Below are 19,927 nucleotides of genomic sequence, written 5' to 3'. Positions count from 1 at the left end.
CAATCTTTGTCCAAATATACAAACCCAGACTTGACCAGAGACCTCGAACTTTGCCATTCCTCATGTTTTTGTTAAGCCTTTATGAAAATAGCTTTATTGAAGTTTTCTTAAATACTATAAAATTCACCCATTCTAAATATACAATTCAATGAATTTTAGTAAATTTATAGTTTCGCTACCATTACCACTAATAAGCTCTTGAACTTTGCCCCACTGTTTTCTGTCCCTACATGATGGCCATTTCACATAAACGAAAGCACAGAATACGTAGCTTGTAGTGCCTGGCTCCTTTCACGTGTCGCAGTGTCTAAGGCTGACCCGCCCTGGCATCACTGACGTTTTCCTCCTGGCGTGTAGTGTTCCACTGCGTGGGCATCCCGCCCCCTAGTAATTCACCAGCTGACGGACGTCTAGGTTGTCTCCAGCTTTAGGCGACTACAAATAACGCTTCTATGCGCATCGGCGGCTACAAATAATGCTCCTACGAGTGTCGGCATGCGAGTTCTGTACTGGGCGCCTGCATTCGTTTCTCTTAGTAAGACCCCTAAGAGTGGAGTTGCCAGGTCGTACGGTAAATTTGTTTAGGTTTTTAAAGGATCTACCAAGCTGCTCTCTAAATCGGCTGCACGCTTTACATTCCCAGCAGCCACATCTGAGCATTTCATTTGCTCCACTGCCTCGCCAGGGCTTCGTGGCATCTGTCCTTTTGATGACAGCCATTCCTGTGGGTGTGTGGAGGCTTCTTGCTGTCTTTCTATTTCCCTAGTGACTAATGATGTTGAACACCTTCTCTTTCGCAAGTCTTCCTTGGTGAAATGTCTGTTTTGCTTTTTCCCCATGTTTCCCATTTTTTAAATTGCGTGATTTATTTTCTTATTATTGAGCTATAAGAGTATACATGCTAGAAAGAAATACTTTATTGGGTGTGTAACTTACAAATGTTTTCTCTCAGTCTGAGGCTTGTCTTTTGGATGTTTAATGGAGTCCTTTGAAGCACAAACGTTTTAAATTCTAATGGAATCAAGTTTATTATTTTTTCTTTTATAATTTGTGCCTTTATGATCTAAAAACTCTTTGGCTAACCTGAAGTCATGAAGATGTTCTTTTATATTTTAGTCTAGATTTTATAGTTTTAGCTTTTATATTTAGGACTATGACCTATTTTGAGTTAATTTTTGCATCGAGTATGAGGTAGGCATTTAAGATTACTTATTTTTATTTTTTTATACAGATATCTAATTGTTCCATCACCATTTGTTGCAAAAACCAACCTTTCCCCTTTGAATCACCTTGGCACTACTGCTGAAAGATCACAGGTTCACTTCTGGGTTCTCGATTCTGTCCCATGGGTCTGTGGACCTGTCCTTATTCCAGCACCACACGAGTTGGATTACTGAAGCTTTACGATAAGTCATGAAATGGGGTAGTTTACGTCCCTTTTTTCTTTTTTAAAATTGTTTTGGCTCTTCTAGGTCCTCTGCATTTCTGTGGAAATTTTAGGTTCAGCCAGAAATACAAAAATGTCTGCTGGTATTTTGCAAGGGGTCGTGTTAAATTTAGGGAGACTTACTACCATTTTAACAACATTTAGTTTTCAATCCTGAGGACAGAACATTTCTCCATTTTTATAGATCTTCTTTAACTTCTCTCAGCAATGTTTTGTAGTTTGTGTACAAATATTGCCCTCATTAAACTTATTCTTAAATATTTTATTGTTTCTGATGCAACTATAAGTAGACTGTTTTTTTAAAATTCATTTTCTGATTGCTTTTGCTAGTATATAGAAATACAATTTATTTTCTAATATTGATCTTGTATCCCACACTCTTGCTAAACTTGTTAATTAGTTCTAATAGTGTGTGTTACTTAGGATTTCTTATGTAATAATATCATCACACTATCTGTGAGGGAGGCAGTTTCTACCTCTTCCTTTCTATTCTGGCATCTTTCTACCCCGACCCCTACCCCTTTTTTTTTTTGCCTTATTGCACTGGGTAGAAACTCTAGTGCAATTATGAAAAGAAGTGACAGCTGACACTCCTGCCTTCTTCCCTCTCTGGGGGAAAGCATTAGATTCAAACTAACAGAAAAGTACATAAGATAGCAAAAAGAAAAAAAAAAAATCCCATATCCCACAACCCATAATCAAAGCTAACGTTAGTTGAACATCATTCCACACGTAGCTACAGTGCAGACCAATAGTTATATAGAAAAATGAGCTAATTACTGTATAGCGTTGACAACAAGGGACCCCAGCATGCGTGTTATTTTAAAATAAGTCATTATAGTGACTATTACTTGAATAAAAAAACCAGAAAAGAAACGGAAATAAACCAAGAACCTGTTAAACCTCCTATAAATGTTTATCGAACAAGTCATTAATTCTCAAATACCGCTCTCAGGAAGGAAAAAGATCACGGCAAGCGTGAAAGTGGTCCCGTGCCACTTTCGGACACACTCGCAGCGGTCAAGGGGTGTCCCTTCCCCTCGCAAGGCCGCCGGCAAAACACGACTGGGCCGCAGAGGTCCACGGCGGGGCCAGGCCGCCCGCCCCTCGCCCCCCATCCTCCGGCCCAGACCCAGGCCCGAGTCAACGCTCTGACATGGTCGGGGTCGGCGCGGAGGCCGGAACGCGGGCCTCCGGGCGCCCGGACGCGTGGCCAGGGGGCCGGGTGCGGGGGTCCCCTCCTCCGGCGGGCGTGGGCGCCGGGGCTCCAGCCTACCTGCGAGGGTGCGGGAGCTGCTGCGCGCCTCAGCCTGGGAACCCGCGCGCCGGCGTTGCGCGCGTCAGGCAGGCCTCGCGAGAGCTGCAGGCCTCGCGAGAGCTGCTCCTCCCGGCAGGCCGCGCGCGTGGACGGCTGGGCTTCCGGCCGGCCGCTCCCCCGGCGACAGTCGAGGGACGGGACTGCCGGCCCAGGAGCTCTGCGGGGCGCGGCCCGGCCAGCCCACGGTCACGGCCCCGTGCCCGGCCCCGCAGGCCGGCGGGGCCTCTGTCCTGGCCGCAAGGTCTCTGCCGTGCGTTCCGGGCCGCGTCGCCCGCCCGCTTCCGCCGGAACAGGCAGAGCGGGCAGGACCGACGCACGACGACCCGCGCCGGGTTCCCACCTGCGGGCCGTTGGTCCACGCGCTCTTCCGGCCGCCCGCGCCGCAGGCCCCCAGCCCGGGCCTTCTGGTGGTCCCGAAGTGACGACGAGGCCGTTACGGTGGCCCTAACCCAGAGCGACTGGCGCCCTCACACGAAGGGGCGTTCAGACGCAGAGGTGCCCGCCGGGAGAGGCCGCGTGGAGGCGGAGGCGGAGGGGGGTGGTGCAGCTCCAAGCCCGGCAGCGGCCCCGGGACGCTGGGGAGAGGCTCCGGCCGTTCTTCACAGCCTCGGAGGGAGCCGGCCTGCCACCGCTGGGTCTGCTCTCCAACCCCCGGACTGGCAGACCATGAGTTTCTGCTGCCGAAGCCACCAGTTTGTGGTCCTCGTCACGGCAGCCTGAGCAAACCAACACGATGCCTTTGGTCCACCCTCCAAAGTTCTGAATTCACATGCAGAGAGCACTCAGGTGTCATTCGGGATCAACTCTCACGAGGGAGGGCAGAGCTGGGGACTCTGCTACTGCCAGGCTGTTGGGCTCCTGGCGTGGCTCGCCCGCCCTCCGCTCTAGTCGCCTGTCAGCCAGAGATGCCACCGTCCAGTAGACATTAATTCTAACTCCAGAACCGAACTGAGGTGTAGGACGCCCAGCTGGTCGGGGAGAACTGGGCAGCATGGGAAAACCACACGTGTGTAGTGACCATAAGTAAAATGCAGTGTCAGGATGACAGTTGTTCCTTGTCACCCCGAGAAGCACACAACGTGAAACATTGTGCTCTGGTGGGTCATCTGTCCTAACTTCTGGTTCTGAAAACATAGTATCTGACACAGTATTCAGTGAATTCTGTTGACAGCACGACGGCCATTTATAATCCATGCCAAACTTTTGTGATCCTGTCCAGTCTGATTTATCCTGGGGTTAGAATCTTGTTCAAATTTCTGTCCCCTACTTAGCCACCCACTCGCATGGTTAGCCACTCTGATTTCTGTCTCCAAGGCTAACGTGAAAACAACGGGCGCAAAATAAAAAAGTACTCATCCCCGCATACAGCACTCCCCTGCTGTGCTAGGGGAGAACTAAAGTGATTTTGAGGTAAATAATTCGTTGTCACTCTGGATAGGAATGGTCTCTTAGCATGACACAGCCTGGTTTATCCCTAAGAAATGACAAAATCGTGTTAACTACTGTGATAGTGAATTTCTAGTGTAGAGCAAATTGTGGCTTTAGGGAGACCGGTCCTCGGGGTGGAGGAAAAGTCTTTCACATTAACTCCAGGAAAACCCATCAGAGGAGCCCTGTCGTTGAGCAGAACCAGAAGCATCTGGCCAACCACAAAGCAAAAGCTGTGAAATTCCTGTTAAAGGGAGAAATGGAAGAGACCTGGAACCTTCTCTTTGGAGTGCTCTTAGGTCCTAGGAATATCAAGGCTGCGGGAGCCTCCGGAAGCCGCCAAATGGGGAAAGAGAGTTAGACGAGGGAACACCTTTATAGGACATCTCGGAAGGCCAGCCCACCTAAACTAGAGGGACATGCCGAACCACACTGGGCAGCTGTCGGTAGACCAAAAGTCAGTCCACTAAATCCTTCCCGTAAGAACTGCTTAATGCTCATGGGTCTCTTCATAGGTATCTGCGTGTGTGTGTTGCAGGGAGGCGGTAGAGACTAGGAGGACGCAGGGATCCAGCCAGGGGACATGAGAAGAAGGGGTCTAAGTGGCACCGGCTGCAGACATGAACACTGACTACAGTGTGCTATGCGGGTTCAAGTTCGGGTAACACAGGAGAGGAGCTAAGATCGAATCTACCATTGGATTACTTGGGTTCAAACTTCAGCTCCTTGGTTTCCTAGATAGGTGACTATTAGCTAGTTGTTTTCTTAAGGAATTTATTTTGGGTTTGTCATCTAAAACACGGGAATAGAAGCTGCTTTATGCAGTTGTGAGAATTAAACGGCATAATCTTGGAGAGGACCTAGGACTTCTACGAATGGCAGCTATCATTATCGGTAAGCGCTGCATGCAAGCCGTGTACGAAACTTAATGCGTCATCCTAGGGACAAGATTCAGGTGTCAGTTTTGAATGTATGTGGGGGAAGGGCAGTAAAAATCGAGTTTTTTTCCCCCTAAAACACTAAGGATGAAATTAGACCAAGTTACTTGGTGCTTATGTGGAAATGTTTTGATAAAATACCGGCCTTTTTCTGAGAGCAAACGAGTAGGAGCTGTTAGATGAGAACCGGGAAGTGATTCTCTCCCAAGGGCTCGTTTACTCAGATGACAGGAGCCACTGGCATGATGGGAGCTGCAGGGGGAATGGCATGAGACTAGAACTGTGACAAAAGCTACTTGTCCCCAGAGTGTTCTGATTTGTAACACTCTCATTATTGGTTTCATTTTTTTAAACTTCCTTTTTCAAAATTTATGTTATTGGTGATTAATTTTAACAGAGCATTAATATTAATATTTTCTGAGAATTCATTAACTCCCTTGAAATAACTGGAAACACCACAGGACATAATATCTCTATTGGAACTACCCAGAGCATAAAACGTGGTGTTTAATAAAAATGTCACGTTGAACAAATATATTTATCAATATCCAATCTGTTTAGGCTATTAACTCCTAAGGTCTCGCTACTAATTATGTTAAAATAACTTGCTGTGAGTGTTGGGGAGAGGACACTGGAGGGGTTAGAGTCTAACACACCGAGTTTTTGCTTCCTTGGATCTTGTTTAGAGCTCATCACAAATTAATAAAGGACATGCATTTTATGGTTTCAAACTAAAAATTCCATTTGAGTTTTTAACAAAGATACTGTTGAAAGTCTTGCAAATTATAGCTCAGTTCCCAAAAACACTGATGAAGATGAACACAGCTGAGAAATAAGCTGGTTGACAGGTCTAAAACAAACAAGAGGTCACAGAAGCAGACAGCTACTTTGAATCCAATGCTGTTTTTCTTCTTAAGCCTAAACTCTACACATGTATTTTAGAGCCAGTAAATTTAGAATCTAATTTTTCCACCTAGAACTTTGTGTTCGATGTTTATCATTCTGTTTACTTGTGTAACAGAAAATGAAACTGCCAGTGTGTTAACATTGATACAACAGCGCCACCTGGTGAATACGCTGTGTATGCGAAAATGTTAACCAGAATTTGCCATTTTATAGTGCATTTTCAGTCTATCTATACCCCCAAACTTTTATTATATATATATTTTTTACAAAATATAAATGTCTTATATACTGAAACACTAATTTAAATATTTAAAAGCATTATACGTTTATGCATTCATAATTAAGTACAAATAAGATGCGCAAAGGATGTTCCAACACTTGTGAATAAAGGGTTTTGCATAGTAGATGTTACCTGAAATGCCGGCAAACGGTGTTAGCTGACAGGTGAGTTTCCTCTCGTATGAAATGTCAACGGGTACAAAACTCTTGCTTTAGATAGGTTTTGTCTCAACCTCACAAAACAGTTTCAGAGTTCTGCCTGATGCCCTTAAAATGCGTGTTCATCAAGTCTATGGCCATGCCACCCCGAACAGCTGCATCTCGTCTGATCTCGGAAGCTAAGCAGGGTCGGCCCAGTTAGTACTTGGACGGGAGACCACCTGGGAAGCCCAGGTGATGTATGGGGGGTGGGGGGAGTGTTTTCATCAGTCCACTGAGGCCTGCTGTTCATGGTTAGTTAATAATAAGTATTATCGAATTCATGATTTAAGTGGACTGAATAACGGCATCCAACGACTACAAACCCCCGTTTAAAGTCCACCAGCGATGTGATGTGGACACATGCTGCCGTCACCCCAGACCGCATTCGCACCCCACTCTGCACCCGTCGGACGACACGGACGGAATCACTTTTTTGTCATCTTTAGCATGGGAAACAAGCGCACGGGGCGAAAACCTAGAGAGCTGAGGTCTGCACAGCGATCGCTCCCGCCCCGACGCGCGCCGGGATCTGGGGAGCTGGGCAGCGGCCGCGCTGTCTCGGGCCTCGTCCCCAGACCCCCTCGCCCCACTTCCTGCGGAGTCCAGGTGCGACCCGACGCCGACTCAGCCACGCAGGTTCCGCCCCGAGCCGGCGCCTCGCGCGCAGCTTGAGTCTTTTGAGCCCTCCGGGCCGCCGGCGCGGCCGTTACCGGAAGTGGGCGGAGGGGCGGGGCTCCGGGGCGCGGCGCGTTTAAACCGACAACGGTCGCGGCTGTTTGTGTCCGGCTCTGGCCGCGCGGCTCGGCGGGCTCGGCGATTCCTGGAGCGGCCGCGCGGGCGGTGAGCGCGGGCGGCGCGGGCGGCGGCGGTGGCGAGGGGAGGTGGCGGCGGCCCCCGGGGGCGAGGCGCGGGCGCGGCCGGTGCTGTGGGGCTGGGCGTCGGGGCCGCCTGCTTCCGTTCCGTCTCTGCCTCCGGGCCTGCGCCTGCCACAAGTCGCTTCCGTTAGCAGGACAGTGTCACTCTACAGGTGTCCTTGCAACACCGCCTCCGCGCGGCGTCCAGGTGTTGCAAATAAATGAGAAACCGAGGGGGGCGGGCGGTTAATCCTGCGGCCACTTGGCACACAGCGGGTCGTGGTCACACCTGGGACGTATTGCGGCGGGGGTTCCAGGCCACCGCGACAAAGCGCGTGGGGCCGCGAAGCCGCCTCGTCCTGCTGCTGGCGAAACACCTGCGCACCTGTGCAACGCGGCGGGGCCGGTTCGCTGGGGCAGGGCGGCCTCTACCGCCCCCTGCCTCGCTCCCCGCTCGCTCCTGCCCCGCAACGCGCAGGAGTGAATTGGAACTGAGATTCTGCTCTCAAAGATAGAAATCGGAAAAGAAGAAGAAGAAACTGAATGTGGGAGGTGATTCCAAAAGCGGTGGAAGTTTGGGAAGCGTCTTGGAGGAGACACAAGGAACAGAAAATTCATTAGATCGTTATATTTAGAAACTAAACGGGAAATCTTGAATTTGACAGGTGCAGGTGGGGGCGTTATTTGCGATATTTTTGTAAAGCTGTTACCTGATGTGTTGGGTATTTTATAAGGATCAATGTGACAGTGCAGGATATAACAGAAGGGCCGTGTGACGATTGTGAAGCTACTTCATACCACCCTCTCTGCTGTGACCATCTCCAATCCAGATACATTTCGTTTCAGAAAAGCGACTTTCTCTGCAATCTTGCTTTGGTCAAGTCTTTTTTATTAACGATTTTTACATCTATGACTTAGATGAAAATACAGAATGCATATTTATGCTGACATCTAATACGTGAGGTGTCAGAATTTGGATTCAAAAAGATGTTGCCTATGGAATGGGAGCTTGGAATTCTGAAGGTCAGTAATAGGAAACGCACATCCCTGCTTCAGGTTCAAAGCCTCAGTGGTGGAGAATGTGGGAAACTCCGGCCTGAGAAGAGGGGGTCCCACTGAGAAAGTCGTGGGACTCCCGGGTGCTCACCTCTGTGTCTGTCAGGAAGTGCCGCATTTGGAGACCAGCTGGGCAGTGGCCACGGCCACCGATGCTGACACTGTGCCCTGTTTGAGCATAACATTTTAAGAGGATATTGGTGAAGTCGTCTGTTCTACAGGAAAATGAATAGCATGCTGAAGTTTCTAAAACAGTGTCACGTAAGGCGTGTCTGTACCTGAATTGTACTCAGACAAAGGGGGCTGGCGGAGCAGACATGACAGCTTCCCTCCCCTCTTTGAAAGGGGAGTCGTGTAAGTGGTGAATGTACCCGTGTAGCTGTGGGTGGAGACAGCGCCAGTAGGTAGCAGTTACAGCAAACATCTCTGCAGTGTGAGGAAGCATTTTTGAATTCTCAGAGGTGCACAAAGGTGGAGAAAGTTGTTTAGAGAGTTAGTGAGTTCTGTGATGTTGGCAGGTGTTCACACACAACTGGCTTTCTAATTTACTGGAGGTTCTTTTGAACCCGAATGTTCTAAGAAACGTGAGGAGCCTAAAGAAATAACTTCCCAAGATCGCGGGCCTGTCGGCTGGCGCTCTGGGACCCTGTGGCCTTCCTAGAGCGTGGGGAGCCGTAGGTGCTGACGCGGTGCTGGTTGCCCAGGGGCCGCGGCAGTGGCTTCTGCTGCTGCTCCTGTCATGCTGAGGCAGTTAGGAGGGCAAGGTTCAGCGGCACGCCAGGCCTCTGCCCACTGGGCTCCAGGGGCACCGCCCTCCCTTCCCGACAGCCAGGACGTCTCCGGATGTGGCTAGATCCCCTGGGAACCAAAATCGTGAGAACTATTGCTCTAGGGGGACACAGATGGGCCTGTCTCAGTGTCAGAGGGCGTTAGCGGACTCGGGATTAGAATTCCTGTCAGTGACAGCATCCGTTCTTACTCTAGGCTTTTTTCTCTCTTCCTACCTTCGTCTTAAACCTTACTGGCCATCTCGCTACGTGTCCGTTGAGTAGAATGTCCCATCCGAGCAGTTTCATCATCTACCCTGTGTTGCTGTTGTTTACACATCAATCCCACTGACATTGTTGCCTGTATCTTGCTTTGAGGATGAATTCTCAGGATCGATGTTGCTGGATCTGTGCCCCTCATGTTTAAAGGAGAAAAATTTGGTTTCTCATCTGATCAGCCAAAGTCCTCTTTCCCATGTGAAAGAGAACAGCGTTAGGAAAATTAGAAAATGACTGCGTTAATTCAGAATAAAAGTTGTTTTAGGAGCTATGTTACATAAAATTCGTGTTGCCTTACGAGGATGCTTTGCTGTACTACTGTGAATGCGTCAGCCTTGGGCTGCTAATTCTGTCCCTGTGTTTATCGGCTTCCAGGTGACGAGAGGTGCTGGCCGTGCCATTTCTGACGAGCCGAGACTCCCAAGATGGAAACTCTGTCTTTCCCCAGATATAATGTAGCCGAGATTGTGACTCATATCCGAAACAAAATCTTAACAGGAGCCGATGGTAAAAACCTCTCCAAAAATGATCTCTATCCCAATCCGAAGGTGAGGCATGGCTGTGTTTACATGTGGAGGTCATGTCTGGAGACAGGTGAAACTCCTAGGTCCGCAGCTCGTGGAGAAGGGCATGTCTCCAGCTGTTGGATGCGGGCTGGTCATTTTAATCGAGGGGAATCTCTCAACTCCTGTAATTTAAAATAGCAGCCGGTAATGTGGGGGACTTCTGTGTTCTCTGAGTTCAGTTTTTTAATGTCATTTCTTAACAAAAAAAAGCTTCTAAGCCAAAGACGTATTAAAATATATTAAACTTTTGGTTGTTATTGGTGTGGTGACGAGGGTGTCACTTAAGGGTAGGGCTTGAAAGAATGACTCTGCATGGTTTATAACCACAAAAAAGTGCTCAGAAACAGCTCTCTTTGGAAGCGCACAGATTAATTTTCTTGCATTACGCCCCAAGGGGGGGATTGACTTGTTTTGACAGACACTGTTCTTTATACCCGTAGTTATTAAATGCAAAAATGAACTCTTTGTGTGTCATGGAAAATCCCAGAGTCTCCTTCCAGTTTCCTGGGCTGGTCTTGATGTGATAGCGTAAAAAACCCTGGTTTAATGACGTGGCTTAACTTTTGACCTTGATGCCCCTTTTATTCAAAATGGAAGGGATGGGCTCAGCATACGGATCGGAGCAGGTCGTGCAGGCCAGCGTTTGGGGGTGCTTGTCTAGAAGGCAGACTTGAGGAGACGCACGCGGCCCTGTTCCATTGTCCTCCCCCCGCCCTGGCTCACAGTCTTTCCTTGCACGTCTAAGGCCTCACACGGGCTCCGGGCTCTTTTTTAAATGAGAAAACGCCGCCAGCATGCCTGAGGCCCGCGGGGGCTGCATGGCTGGATTGGACGTGGCTGCTGCCCGTCATGCACGTGTGCTTCAGTGGCCAAGCCTTGCCACGTGCCACGTGCCATGTGCGAGCGAACTGAAGTGTGTGAGGCGCCTCAAAGCTCGGAGAATGTCAGCAGCGTCCCAAGGGAAGCGGAGCCGTTCCGTCGCGCGTTGGCGCAGCTGGGGCTCAGGCACCCAGCACTGACCGGCGCTTCTCTCTTGCAGCCCGAGGTCCTGCACATGATCTACCTGCGGGCCCTGCAGATCGTGTACGGGACGCGCCTGGAGCATTTCTACATGGTGGGTTCGCCGCCGTCCCCTGTCGCGAGCGAGCAGGTTTTCAGGGCAGGAATTTCTTCTGAACAAAGTCAAAGGCTTATGACTGATGTCACTTATGGAGGAATCCGAGGCCGAGTGGTGGTCCGTATTGATAGCCTTAGGAAGACAAGCTGCAGTGCCAGACCTAAGTGGCCAGTTATTGACGTTAGGCAGTTATACGCACAGACTTACGGGCTTGTCTTCAGAGACTAAGAGGCACCAGCCAAGTCCTGCCAGGCACTGTCCCCACGAAGGGCCCCAGGCGTGAGCGGCCGGCACTGAGGCCGGAAGCAGCTGAACTTGGGCAGCCGAGCTCAGCTCGTGGGGCTCCGTTAGGGGTTTCTGGCAGCGGGGCCCTGTCCTCCCTCTTGCCGTTGTCATCACACTAAAGTGTACCCGTCACTCCCGCGGGGCCTCGCAACGCACTAGCGCGGGTGGCGCCCGGCACTTAGTGACTCGCAGCCGTCACCCCTTCATTTCGTCCTCCTCTTAAGACGTCTTCGTCAAGCAGCCACTGTGATCCTGGCGTTAGCGACAGCTCTAGTTTTGTGCTAGGATCTGTGTCGTTAAGTTTTTTCAGTTTCGCGATAATACAATTTGATCTTAGTTTATGATTGAGGTTCCTTGAAATTGGAGGTTTTTCTAATTTTGACGAGTTAGTGTGTAATCTAGATTTTGTGATTTACTCCGTTTAGATGCCCGTGAACTCTGATGTCATGTATCCACACCTAATGGAGGGCTTCTTACCAGTCAGCAATTTATTCATTTATCTGTGAGTAGAGCCGCATTACTTTCTTAGTCAAATTCACACCTCCGTGACGTTAGGCTTGCTTGATGACATGATTTCTTGAGGGAATTTCTACCGTTTTTCTTGCTGCCCACTCCATCGCATGCATATTCAGAACTGCAGGCTTTCGGCCCACATAACTAACTTCCTCCCCCGTCCACTTTTAATTCTGCTTTCAACTGCAGTGTTAAGATGCGAATGTAACATTTTCGGAGGGTTTTGCATTCTTAGAGTCCCAGAACGTCCACGCGTGTGTGCCGTTCGTTAGGTCCTGTTGCCGTACCTTGGTGTTACATGCACACCTGTGTGATGCAGGAAGCGGCAGAGTTCAGCGCTGTGGGGTCATGTGGTAGTAGACCTCTGACCTCGTCCTTTGACATTGAGAAATACGTCCAAGGATCCCTTTGAAAGTCAGATGTGTGGGTTCTCTGCCTCAGTGCGTAACTTACGACGATGTTTAATGCTCTCTCCGCCTCATCCAGGAACTCATTTCTGCCCATCTGCCGGGTGAACGACTTCGAGACTGCTGATATTCTGTATCCGAGTGAGTGAGAGTTGACCAGCTTTTAATGTCTGGCTTCGACCTAACATTTTATCTTTCCCTTAATAAATGTAAAGGAAATTGGTCTTAGAAAGCGTATCCCATTGTTAAGGATTCATTTTTTTATATCGTAATATTGGAATGTTATCCTTCATAGAGCCACAGAAAAGCTATTTTTCTGTGTAGTTCTTAATTCCTTACATTTGAGAAATGTTCTGTAAATTTGAGAATATGAATACCGATAATGTGCCAGCTGTGAGGTTGCATGGCGGGCTCTGCCCGCCCATTTAGGCCCACGTAATGGAGGCTTCACCATAAAGCAAAGACCGGAGAGCGTGGGTGCCAGCAGTCGGCGTCACGCAGCTTTATTCTACGTCCTATAAGCAGAGTACATGGCAAGAGGACGCATTGTCATCTTTATGTTGTTTCAAAGCTCTGCTTAAGGAGTCTGGCTTTCCATTTTAGAAGCAAAACGGACCAGTCGGTTTTTGAGTGGCATCATCAACTTCATCCACTTCAGGGACTCGTGCCGTGAGACCTACATGGAGTTTCTCTGGCAATACGTAAGTGCTCAGGTGTTTGGGGTCGCGTGCCAGGTCAGAAACGGCATTTATGAGCTGCTGATCTCTTTTGAAATGGTTGTCACAGGTAACTATGTAGAATCAGATTTGATTTCATGTCCCTATGGAGTTGCAGACTTTAGGTCCTGGAAAGTGTGTCTCACAATGAAATTTTTTTTTTTTTTGAGATTTTCTTTGATATTAAGCAGCATTCGGAGAGGCTGGGTTCTCTGTTTTAATCTTGTTGTTGGGGCTTGTTTTCCTATATTAGGAAATGTCAGAGAAGAACAGTGATAAATCCACATTCTTTTGGGACGTTTAATAGTGTAGCGTTCCTTAATCGAGGCTTCAGATTTTGCTTTTTAAGTGATGGCCTGACTGGACATTTTATCCTGCTCGCCCCACACTGCATCATAAGATTCAGTTTAAGTAAATCAGTTTAACAGATAAACAGATTTTGTTATTAGTTTAGAACATTTGGAAAGATTTTGGGTCGTCTGTGACTCATTCCCATCTGTCCTCAGTTTGGGTGCATCAGAGAAGCACCAGTGACAGCAGACAGGCAGAGCTTCGGCCCCAGCCACACTGAGCTGCGCGGATCAGCGCTCGCACAAGTCACGATAGACTTTTCCCTCCCAAACACGCTCACGCCTGCACAGCTATATGCCAGCACACACACAGACACGCGCAGCTTGGCCTGGCCAGCTCCTCCCCGTTTATAGGACGCAGCTCAGACTTCTGTCATTTCTGCAGAGCCCTCTGTGAGGCCCCTCCCCAGCCATGACTCGGGGCTGGGTGTCACATCCAGCACCGTCACAGCTGCGGGAGCTTCACCTTCGTGTATCTGACTCTTCACGGAGACCGAGCTGCTCGGTCCAGGAACCGTAGTCCTGGGTGTCGCTCCTGGCACCTCACACAGTGCCTGACCGTGTGACATGACAACATCCACGGGGTGAATAGTGCAGAAATCCAGGTTCACAGTCACAGATGCCACTTCTGTCCTAGATTTGTTGACTTGATGGTGAAAGTTGGGGCGAGTAAGCACTTCGCAGTCTATACTGGTCCCCAGCTTTTTAAATGCCACTGATGATGTTGAAAAACACTAATATGAAGTTATTAAAATTGCTTTGATAGAAATCTTCTGTGGACAAAATGCAGCAGTTAAATGCCGCACACCAGGAGGCGTTAATGAAACTGGAGAGACTCGAGTAAGTGGATTCAGAGACCAAACAATCGCGACTTCAGAACCCCAGAGCGGACCCTCGGTAGTCGACACCCTGCAGGCTTCCTTCAGCCGCTTCCAAAATGGAGCGCCAGTTGTTTACCTTTCTAGTTTTCCATTTTTCTGACTCTTAGTACGTAATACGTTCTCTTGCTCCTTTCTCGTGGTTAGCGTGTTAGCCAGACACACTCACAGCCATCGGCTGACCCCCGAGCTGCATCTGGGGGCGTCTACCTTCCGTGGGTGAGCCGGACCCCACGGGCTTTTCCCCCGGCACACCAGTCGATTCTGTTACAGTTTTTACTCCTTTGAAAGCGGTTTGTTGTGTTCTGACTCGGGTCAGTTAGGAGAAAGACATTCACAGGGTATGCTTCATTGGCCTCTGCAGACTGACTTGGAACAGGGGACTTTTGTCCGCGCCAGCGAGTTGCTGTCTGAGTCTGTTGCGGGCGCGAGCCTTTGCAGCCCGCGCGTGGAAGCTGCCGTCGGAGGCGGCAGTGAGCGCGGGGCGGGCGTGAGCGTGAACACGGTAAACTCGGCACGCCCTGAACCAGTCGATAAGCCGCCAACTGGGGGAGACTGTCGTGCTCAGCACGACACTGTCTGTCTCTGAGGACAAAGCCCGTGTAGTACTGACAGTCAGGACTTCCGCACGCTGGTAGGAAAAGAGATAATAGAAAACAGGCGAAGGTCGTGAATGAGGGTCACGGGAATAGATGCACAGAGCTAATTAGAAACACTGAAAGATCGCTGACTCGCCGGCAGGGGGTTAAAATGACAGGTCCATGCTGTTTCAAAAGCTAACGCTGCGCTCCTTCCCGTGGCCGACACGGGACGTGGAAACGGTGTTCCGGACGGCGGGGACACGCAGCGGAGGCTGCTGTGGGCCGAGGGGCCGGGAGGGCTGGCGTGCGGCGAGTCCCCACAGGGAGGGTGGGAGGAAGCTGTGCAGTGCAGCCAGGCCGTCGGGCCTCAGTCACCGTCACACGCCAGGCGGCTTTGTCACCGGCCTTTCCCGAGGGTGGAGGCTGCGTGCGGTCGGTCCTGACCGCGCCGTCCTGTCAGTTCTGTCCCAGCCGGAGAGCAGGCGGAGTTCCAGCAGCTGTCGCAGGAGATCCAGGAGCTGCAGCGGCTGCTGAATCAAGACTTCCGGCAGAAAACGGTATCTGTGGTCGGACGCCTCCCCATCTGAACGCGGCGTCCTGTAGACGGGGGCGCGTCGCGGTCAGTGACCGAAGACGGGTCTGGTGCTGTCCCACTGTGCCTCTTACAGGGCGCACCCCCCTCACGCACGCCAGGCCCCGGTCACTCCGTGGTGCTGTCGTCCTATGGACGAGGACGGTCTGGGATCTCCCTGTGTCCCTTCCTGCTGTCCCCAGACTGCACTGGGTCACCCAGCCACTGCGGCCAGCCCTCAGGGTGCCTCTGGGAGTCTCGCGTTTCCACGGGGAGGTGTCCGGTGTCTGCCGGGGACACTGCAGTTTCGGCGTGAATCACGTGACCTCCGCTCGGGTCTGAACCTGGGGTTTGGCGTTTGCTGTGACGGGAAGCAGGTCCTATGTTAAAGTCATTGTGGAGCAGGGACGAGGACTCTGGCCTGACCCAGCAGTGCGCATCTGTCCGGACCCCACAGCCACACTTCCGAGGGCTACCAGGCGGCCCGGACGCACGTCCTCAGGCGGTTACTTGAGTGTTGTCCTCACTTGATAGGGAACTGCTAGAGAGCCTGGCCCAGGCGTGGAGACAGAGCTTGAGGCCGTCTGGTCTCCCCCACTCAACTCCTCCCCTTTCTGTATTTTGTCAGGAAGCATTGAGTGGCCAAATTTAAGTCTGTTTTGAATCATAAAACAGTTGTTTGCTATTTCTTCAGATACTGCTGCAAGAGAGAAATGCCCAGAAGAAGTCGGATATTTTGGAGCGAACCAAGCGTTTGGTGAGCATCGTTTCCTTTACGCAGCATCCGAGGTTCGGGTAGCCTGCGTGGAGGAGCGTTCCGACGGCGTTCAGTGTCGTCAGATGTTTCTCTCGTATCTTTTTCCCTTAAAATGAAACTGTTTTCAATTTAAACTGACTAGAGGACTATTGTAAAAAATACTGAAACACATAAAATATACGACGAAAGTGACAAGGTCCCGAAAGCTCCACGCAGACACGTCCCAGGTTTCTCCGCGTGTGTGAACTCCACGCTCGTCTCGCACTCGCCCTCCCCCGACAGTGCAGTGTAGATGGCTCTCGGCCACCGCCGTAACCGCTGCAGGTGGCTGTGTCCACGCACGCCGAGACGCGGGCCTCAGTGTCCTGTCGGTGAGCTGTCACGTTGCTTCTGACACTTTGCCGTGGGACAGTCACGTGGAGTGCTGCCCACCTGCATCTGCGTGTGCCAGGCTGCTTTTCACCCCAGAACGAGTTCCGCCGTGTAGGGCTTCTGGGCCAGAGGACCACACACTCACGCGGGGCCCACGTGCCAGCCGACGTCTGAAAAGGCGCCAGTCAGCCCTTCACAGACTGCGGCGTGTGCCCCTGTATCCTTGCCAAACTGGTGTTTTTGGTTTGTTTTAGTCTCTGTCATTCTTAAAAGAAAAAAATTGATTTTTTTGCTGCTTAGTGATTTTGAGTCTCATTCAGTGGTTTGTTATTTTGTAAACTACCTGTGGGTGTTCCTTGTTTGTTTTTTTTAAGAAACTCGATGAGATGGGGATGCCAACTCTATCAAAGTCACCATTTTCCCTAGCAGAAGGGGCACGTTCTTGTGCAGTGAAGTTGACGTGGCCAAAAGGTTTTTGGCCTTAACACTGTGCACAGAGAGGCCTACCTCGTTCCTTACCCGCTTTCCCATTGTGGTTTCTCTGTTATCCTAACACACTTTAGAGAGCCACCCGAAATTTACTTTGGGATATTAGATTTATTTTTCTGTCATTTCTTTTTTATTGGAAAAGTCTTTCATCTGACTAATGTGGACTATGGTTCAATTTTATTTATTTCTTTCTGACTCATTTAAATCTAAAGCAAAATCGTTCTATAGTTGTAATATCAAATATAGGCTTCTTATCAAGGGGAGAAAGTGATGAAGGTCGGTGACTTTCAGTGTGAGGACAGCGGTCTCTTGTGGGACATTGAGAGTCGGTAATGTGGTTCTCTAACCTCTGAGAACAAAATAACATTGTTTCAAACATCCCGCATTGGCTTCCGACTTAGTCGATCAAAAGGTAACTTCTTTTTAGTGAAAAATAATTTAGACATCACATAAGCTGTATGGTAATGCATTCTTGTCACAAGAACACTCAGATGACGTCCACATGCCCACACGCGGAGTTGAGCATGAAGGCCACGCCCTCAGCCCACTCTGCCCAGATGTCACACCTTCCGGTTCTGTGTCGTTACTTTGTTGTTCTGTTTTCGTGGAAACGGTTGGTGGTTCCTGTTGATCTGTGAATTGATACTTTGACTATTTCCAGGAAATCTTTCCACATAGTTACCAAGTGTATCAACTAACACTTGGGAAGGGAGTTCATAGGAATATTTTTTCTTTTTACATAATTGTAAAAATAGGAATATTTTTTCTTTTTACATAATTGTAGGCGTGCAGAAAAGTTTTAAGAGAATTCTGATACCCTTCATGTCAGTTCCCCAATCGGTGTGAAATTCAGGAGAACGGGGAATTCGCGTAAACTCCGCAAGCGCGGGCCGAGCACCTGCTCGGTGCGGTCACCTGGTCTGGGTCCCGGGAGAACGGGGAACGGACGCCCCCATGGGGCTCGGTCCATTGAGAAACACAGGAAGGCATAGCTGTAGTGGCGCAGGTGCAGGGACGTGCCGTGCACGGAAGGGACACAGCGGGGGGTGGCTTCCCGGCTCTCATAGCCACAGGCGCGAGGTGACGACACCCAGGAGGCCGTACTGACCAAGGGGAGACCACTCGTCACTGTCCAGACGAGGCGAGCGTTGCGGCTCGCAGGGTGTGCTGGGGGACGGGGTAAGCTGACGCCGGGAAGGAATGAGGGGCGCGTGGGGGACGAGCTCTCTGTCGCGCTGATGAGGCGATCCAGGCCCGGGGCGGCTGCGAGCAGGGAGGGGGCGGCGAGTGGCCCCCGCCACCGACACGGACCCGGCTTCTTCGTTCTTTTCCGTTAGTGATGGGAAATGGCCAATTTTATTATTATAGCTAACACGTAAAAATGTTTCCTCAACAGAATGAACTGAAATTGGCAGTGGTTTCTTTGAAAGAAGTACAGGAGAGTTTGAAAACAAAAATTGTGGATTCTCCAGAGAAGCTGAAGAATTATAAAGAAAAAATGAAAAATACAGTCCAGAAGCTTAAGAACTCCAGGGTGAGTTTCCTTCTTCACGCTAATGCGCTGCCGCTGCCAGCAGCTCCTGTCTCGTCGGGAGCTGGTCCCGACCCGTGGCGTCCGCACTTTGCAGCCCGACGCGGTCGCAGGGAGAAGTAGGGGCTCAGATGTTTGTGCGAGTGCGCAGCCCGGTCCTGAGGCCTTGCTCTGGGTGACCAGGACACACGCCCAGGCCTCATGAGACTTAGGTGCTTGGTTTTAAGGGAGAAAGGTGTTAAACAGTTTCAGAATAAATTCTGCAATTACAGATTTTAATATGTATTATAAGAAAATGTAGGGCCTGTGTGTGTGGCAGGAAGTATGTGGGAGATCTTTGCCTTCTGTAGAACTTCCCTGGAAAGTACGGGGTGCTTTGTGATAACGTCACGAGGGCTGGCTGGCTCGGTGTCCTGGGTCGGTGGCCGAGGGAAGGAGGCCGAGGTCTCTGCCGACACTGAGAGACAGGTAGAGACTTCCTGGCAAAACCTGTGTGGGGAGGAGCGAGGCCGAGGGGGCCACACGTGTGAATCCGAGGCCATGCGGAGCCGCGCGCTGCGTAAGGAGAGAGGCCCGGGGGCCGGGGAACAGGCAGCAGGCCAGTGTTCGGGCGCTGCACTTGACCTTCAGGGCGAGGGCACAGCAGTGCCCAGTTAGAAGCGGGGTGCTGGCCCTGGAATGCTTTGCGTCGGGAAGAGGCAGGGTTGCCGGGGCGTGGGCTGAGGTGGGGCGGGACAGGGGCAGAAGCAGGTAGATGATTTCGCTGGGCTTGGTGGGGACGGGTCTTTCAACTGTTCACGAGAAAACGTTTCTGGTTCATATTTGAGGTTGTTACTCGGGTAATTCCTGATGATTAAGGTTGTCACATGGTGGAAAACAGGTCACCAGGGGAGGAAGGAGAGCCCGAATCAGGTCTGAGTGTTTATGGGAAGAGAGTGATCCGCTTAGTGCAGTCTGGGGCAGGGGCTGCCCACCTGGGGCCAGGGGGCTGGCTCTGCACCTAGCACCGTCTACACGGCCAACTGCGACTGGATTGAAATCTTAATTTAAAAAGTGGACAGTTTTAGGAGTTTTAGGACATCGATGTAATCTTGGACTAGGGTAGATGTTTGAAGTTGAGACTGGCAGCCCGAAAGCCACAGAGGAAAGCGCACCGTGGAGCATGCTCGCAGAGGGCCACACGACAGCTCAGGGGCCGTGTCCGCGATGCGCAGAGCGCCTCGGACGTCAGGACAGAGAATGATAAGAAACGTGCAGGGACGTACTGGAGGCAGAATCCAGCCGGTCGAGAAAGGGGAGCCGGTGGGAGAAGCGGGAGGCG

The 19,927-nt window shown here is 50.6% G+C and overlaps 1 protein-coding gene across 2 annotated transcripts in view; it reads left to right on the top strand.

Moving 5' to 3' along the window:
• The first annotated feature begins 7,246 nt into the window (after positions 1–7,246).
• Positions 7,247–19,927, top strand: part of NUF2 (NUF2 component of NDC80 kinetochore complex) — a 15,880-nt gene continuing 3,199 nt past the window's right edge. Inside the window, exons 1-10 of one of the 2 annotated variants that reach the window (XM_039839814.1) lie at positions 7,247–7,357; positions 9,849–10,021; positions 11,079–11,153; positions 11,867–11,943; positions 12,441–12,502; positions 12,965–13,062; positions 14,194–14,267; positions 15,347–15,443; positions 16,152–16,214; positions 18,472–18,609. In XM_039839814.1, coding sequence (XP_039695748.1) covers positions 9,899–10,021; positions 11,079–11,153; positions 11,867–11,943; positions 12,441–12,502; positions 12,965–13,062; positions 14,194–14,267; positions 15,347–15,443; positions 16,152–16,214; positions 18,472–18,609 — 807 coding nt within the window. In that variant the 5' untranslated portion in view covers positions 7,247–7,357; positions 9,849–9,898. Of the gene's footprint in view, positions 7,371–9,848; positions 10,022–11,078; positions 11,154–11,866; positions 11,944–12,440; positions 12,503–12,964; positions 13,063–14,193; positions 14,268–15,346; positions 15,444–16,151; positions 16,215–18,471; positions 18,610–19,927 lie in introns of both variants that reach the window. The other variant, XM_039839815.1, reaches the window with a different exon arrangement.

This window comes from Pteropus medius, unplaced genomic scaffold, assembly GCF_902729225.1.
Source record: "Pteropus medius unplaced genomic scaffold, Ma_sr-lr_union100, whole genome shotgun sequence".
NCBI lineage: Eukaryota > Metazoa > Chordata > Mammalia > Chiroptera > Pteropodidae > Pteropus > Pteropus medius.
Note: the sequence above shows the minus strand (reverse complement) of the source record. Positions and strands in the feature narration are given on the sequence as shown.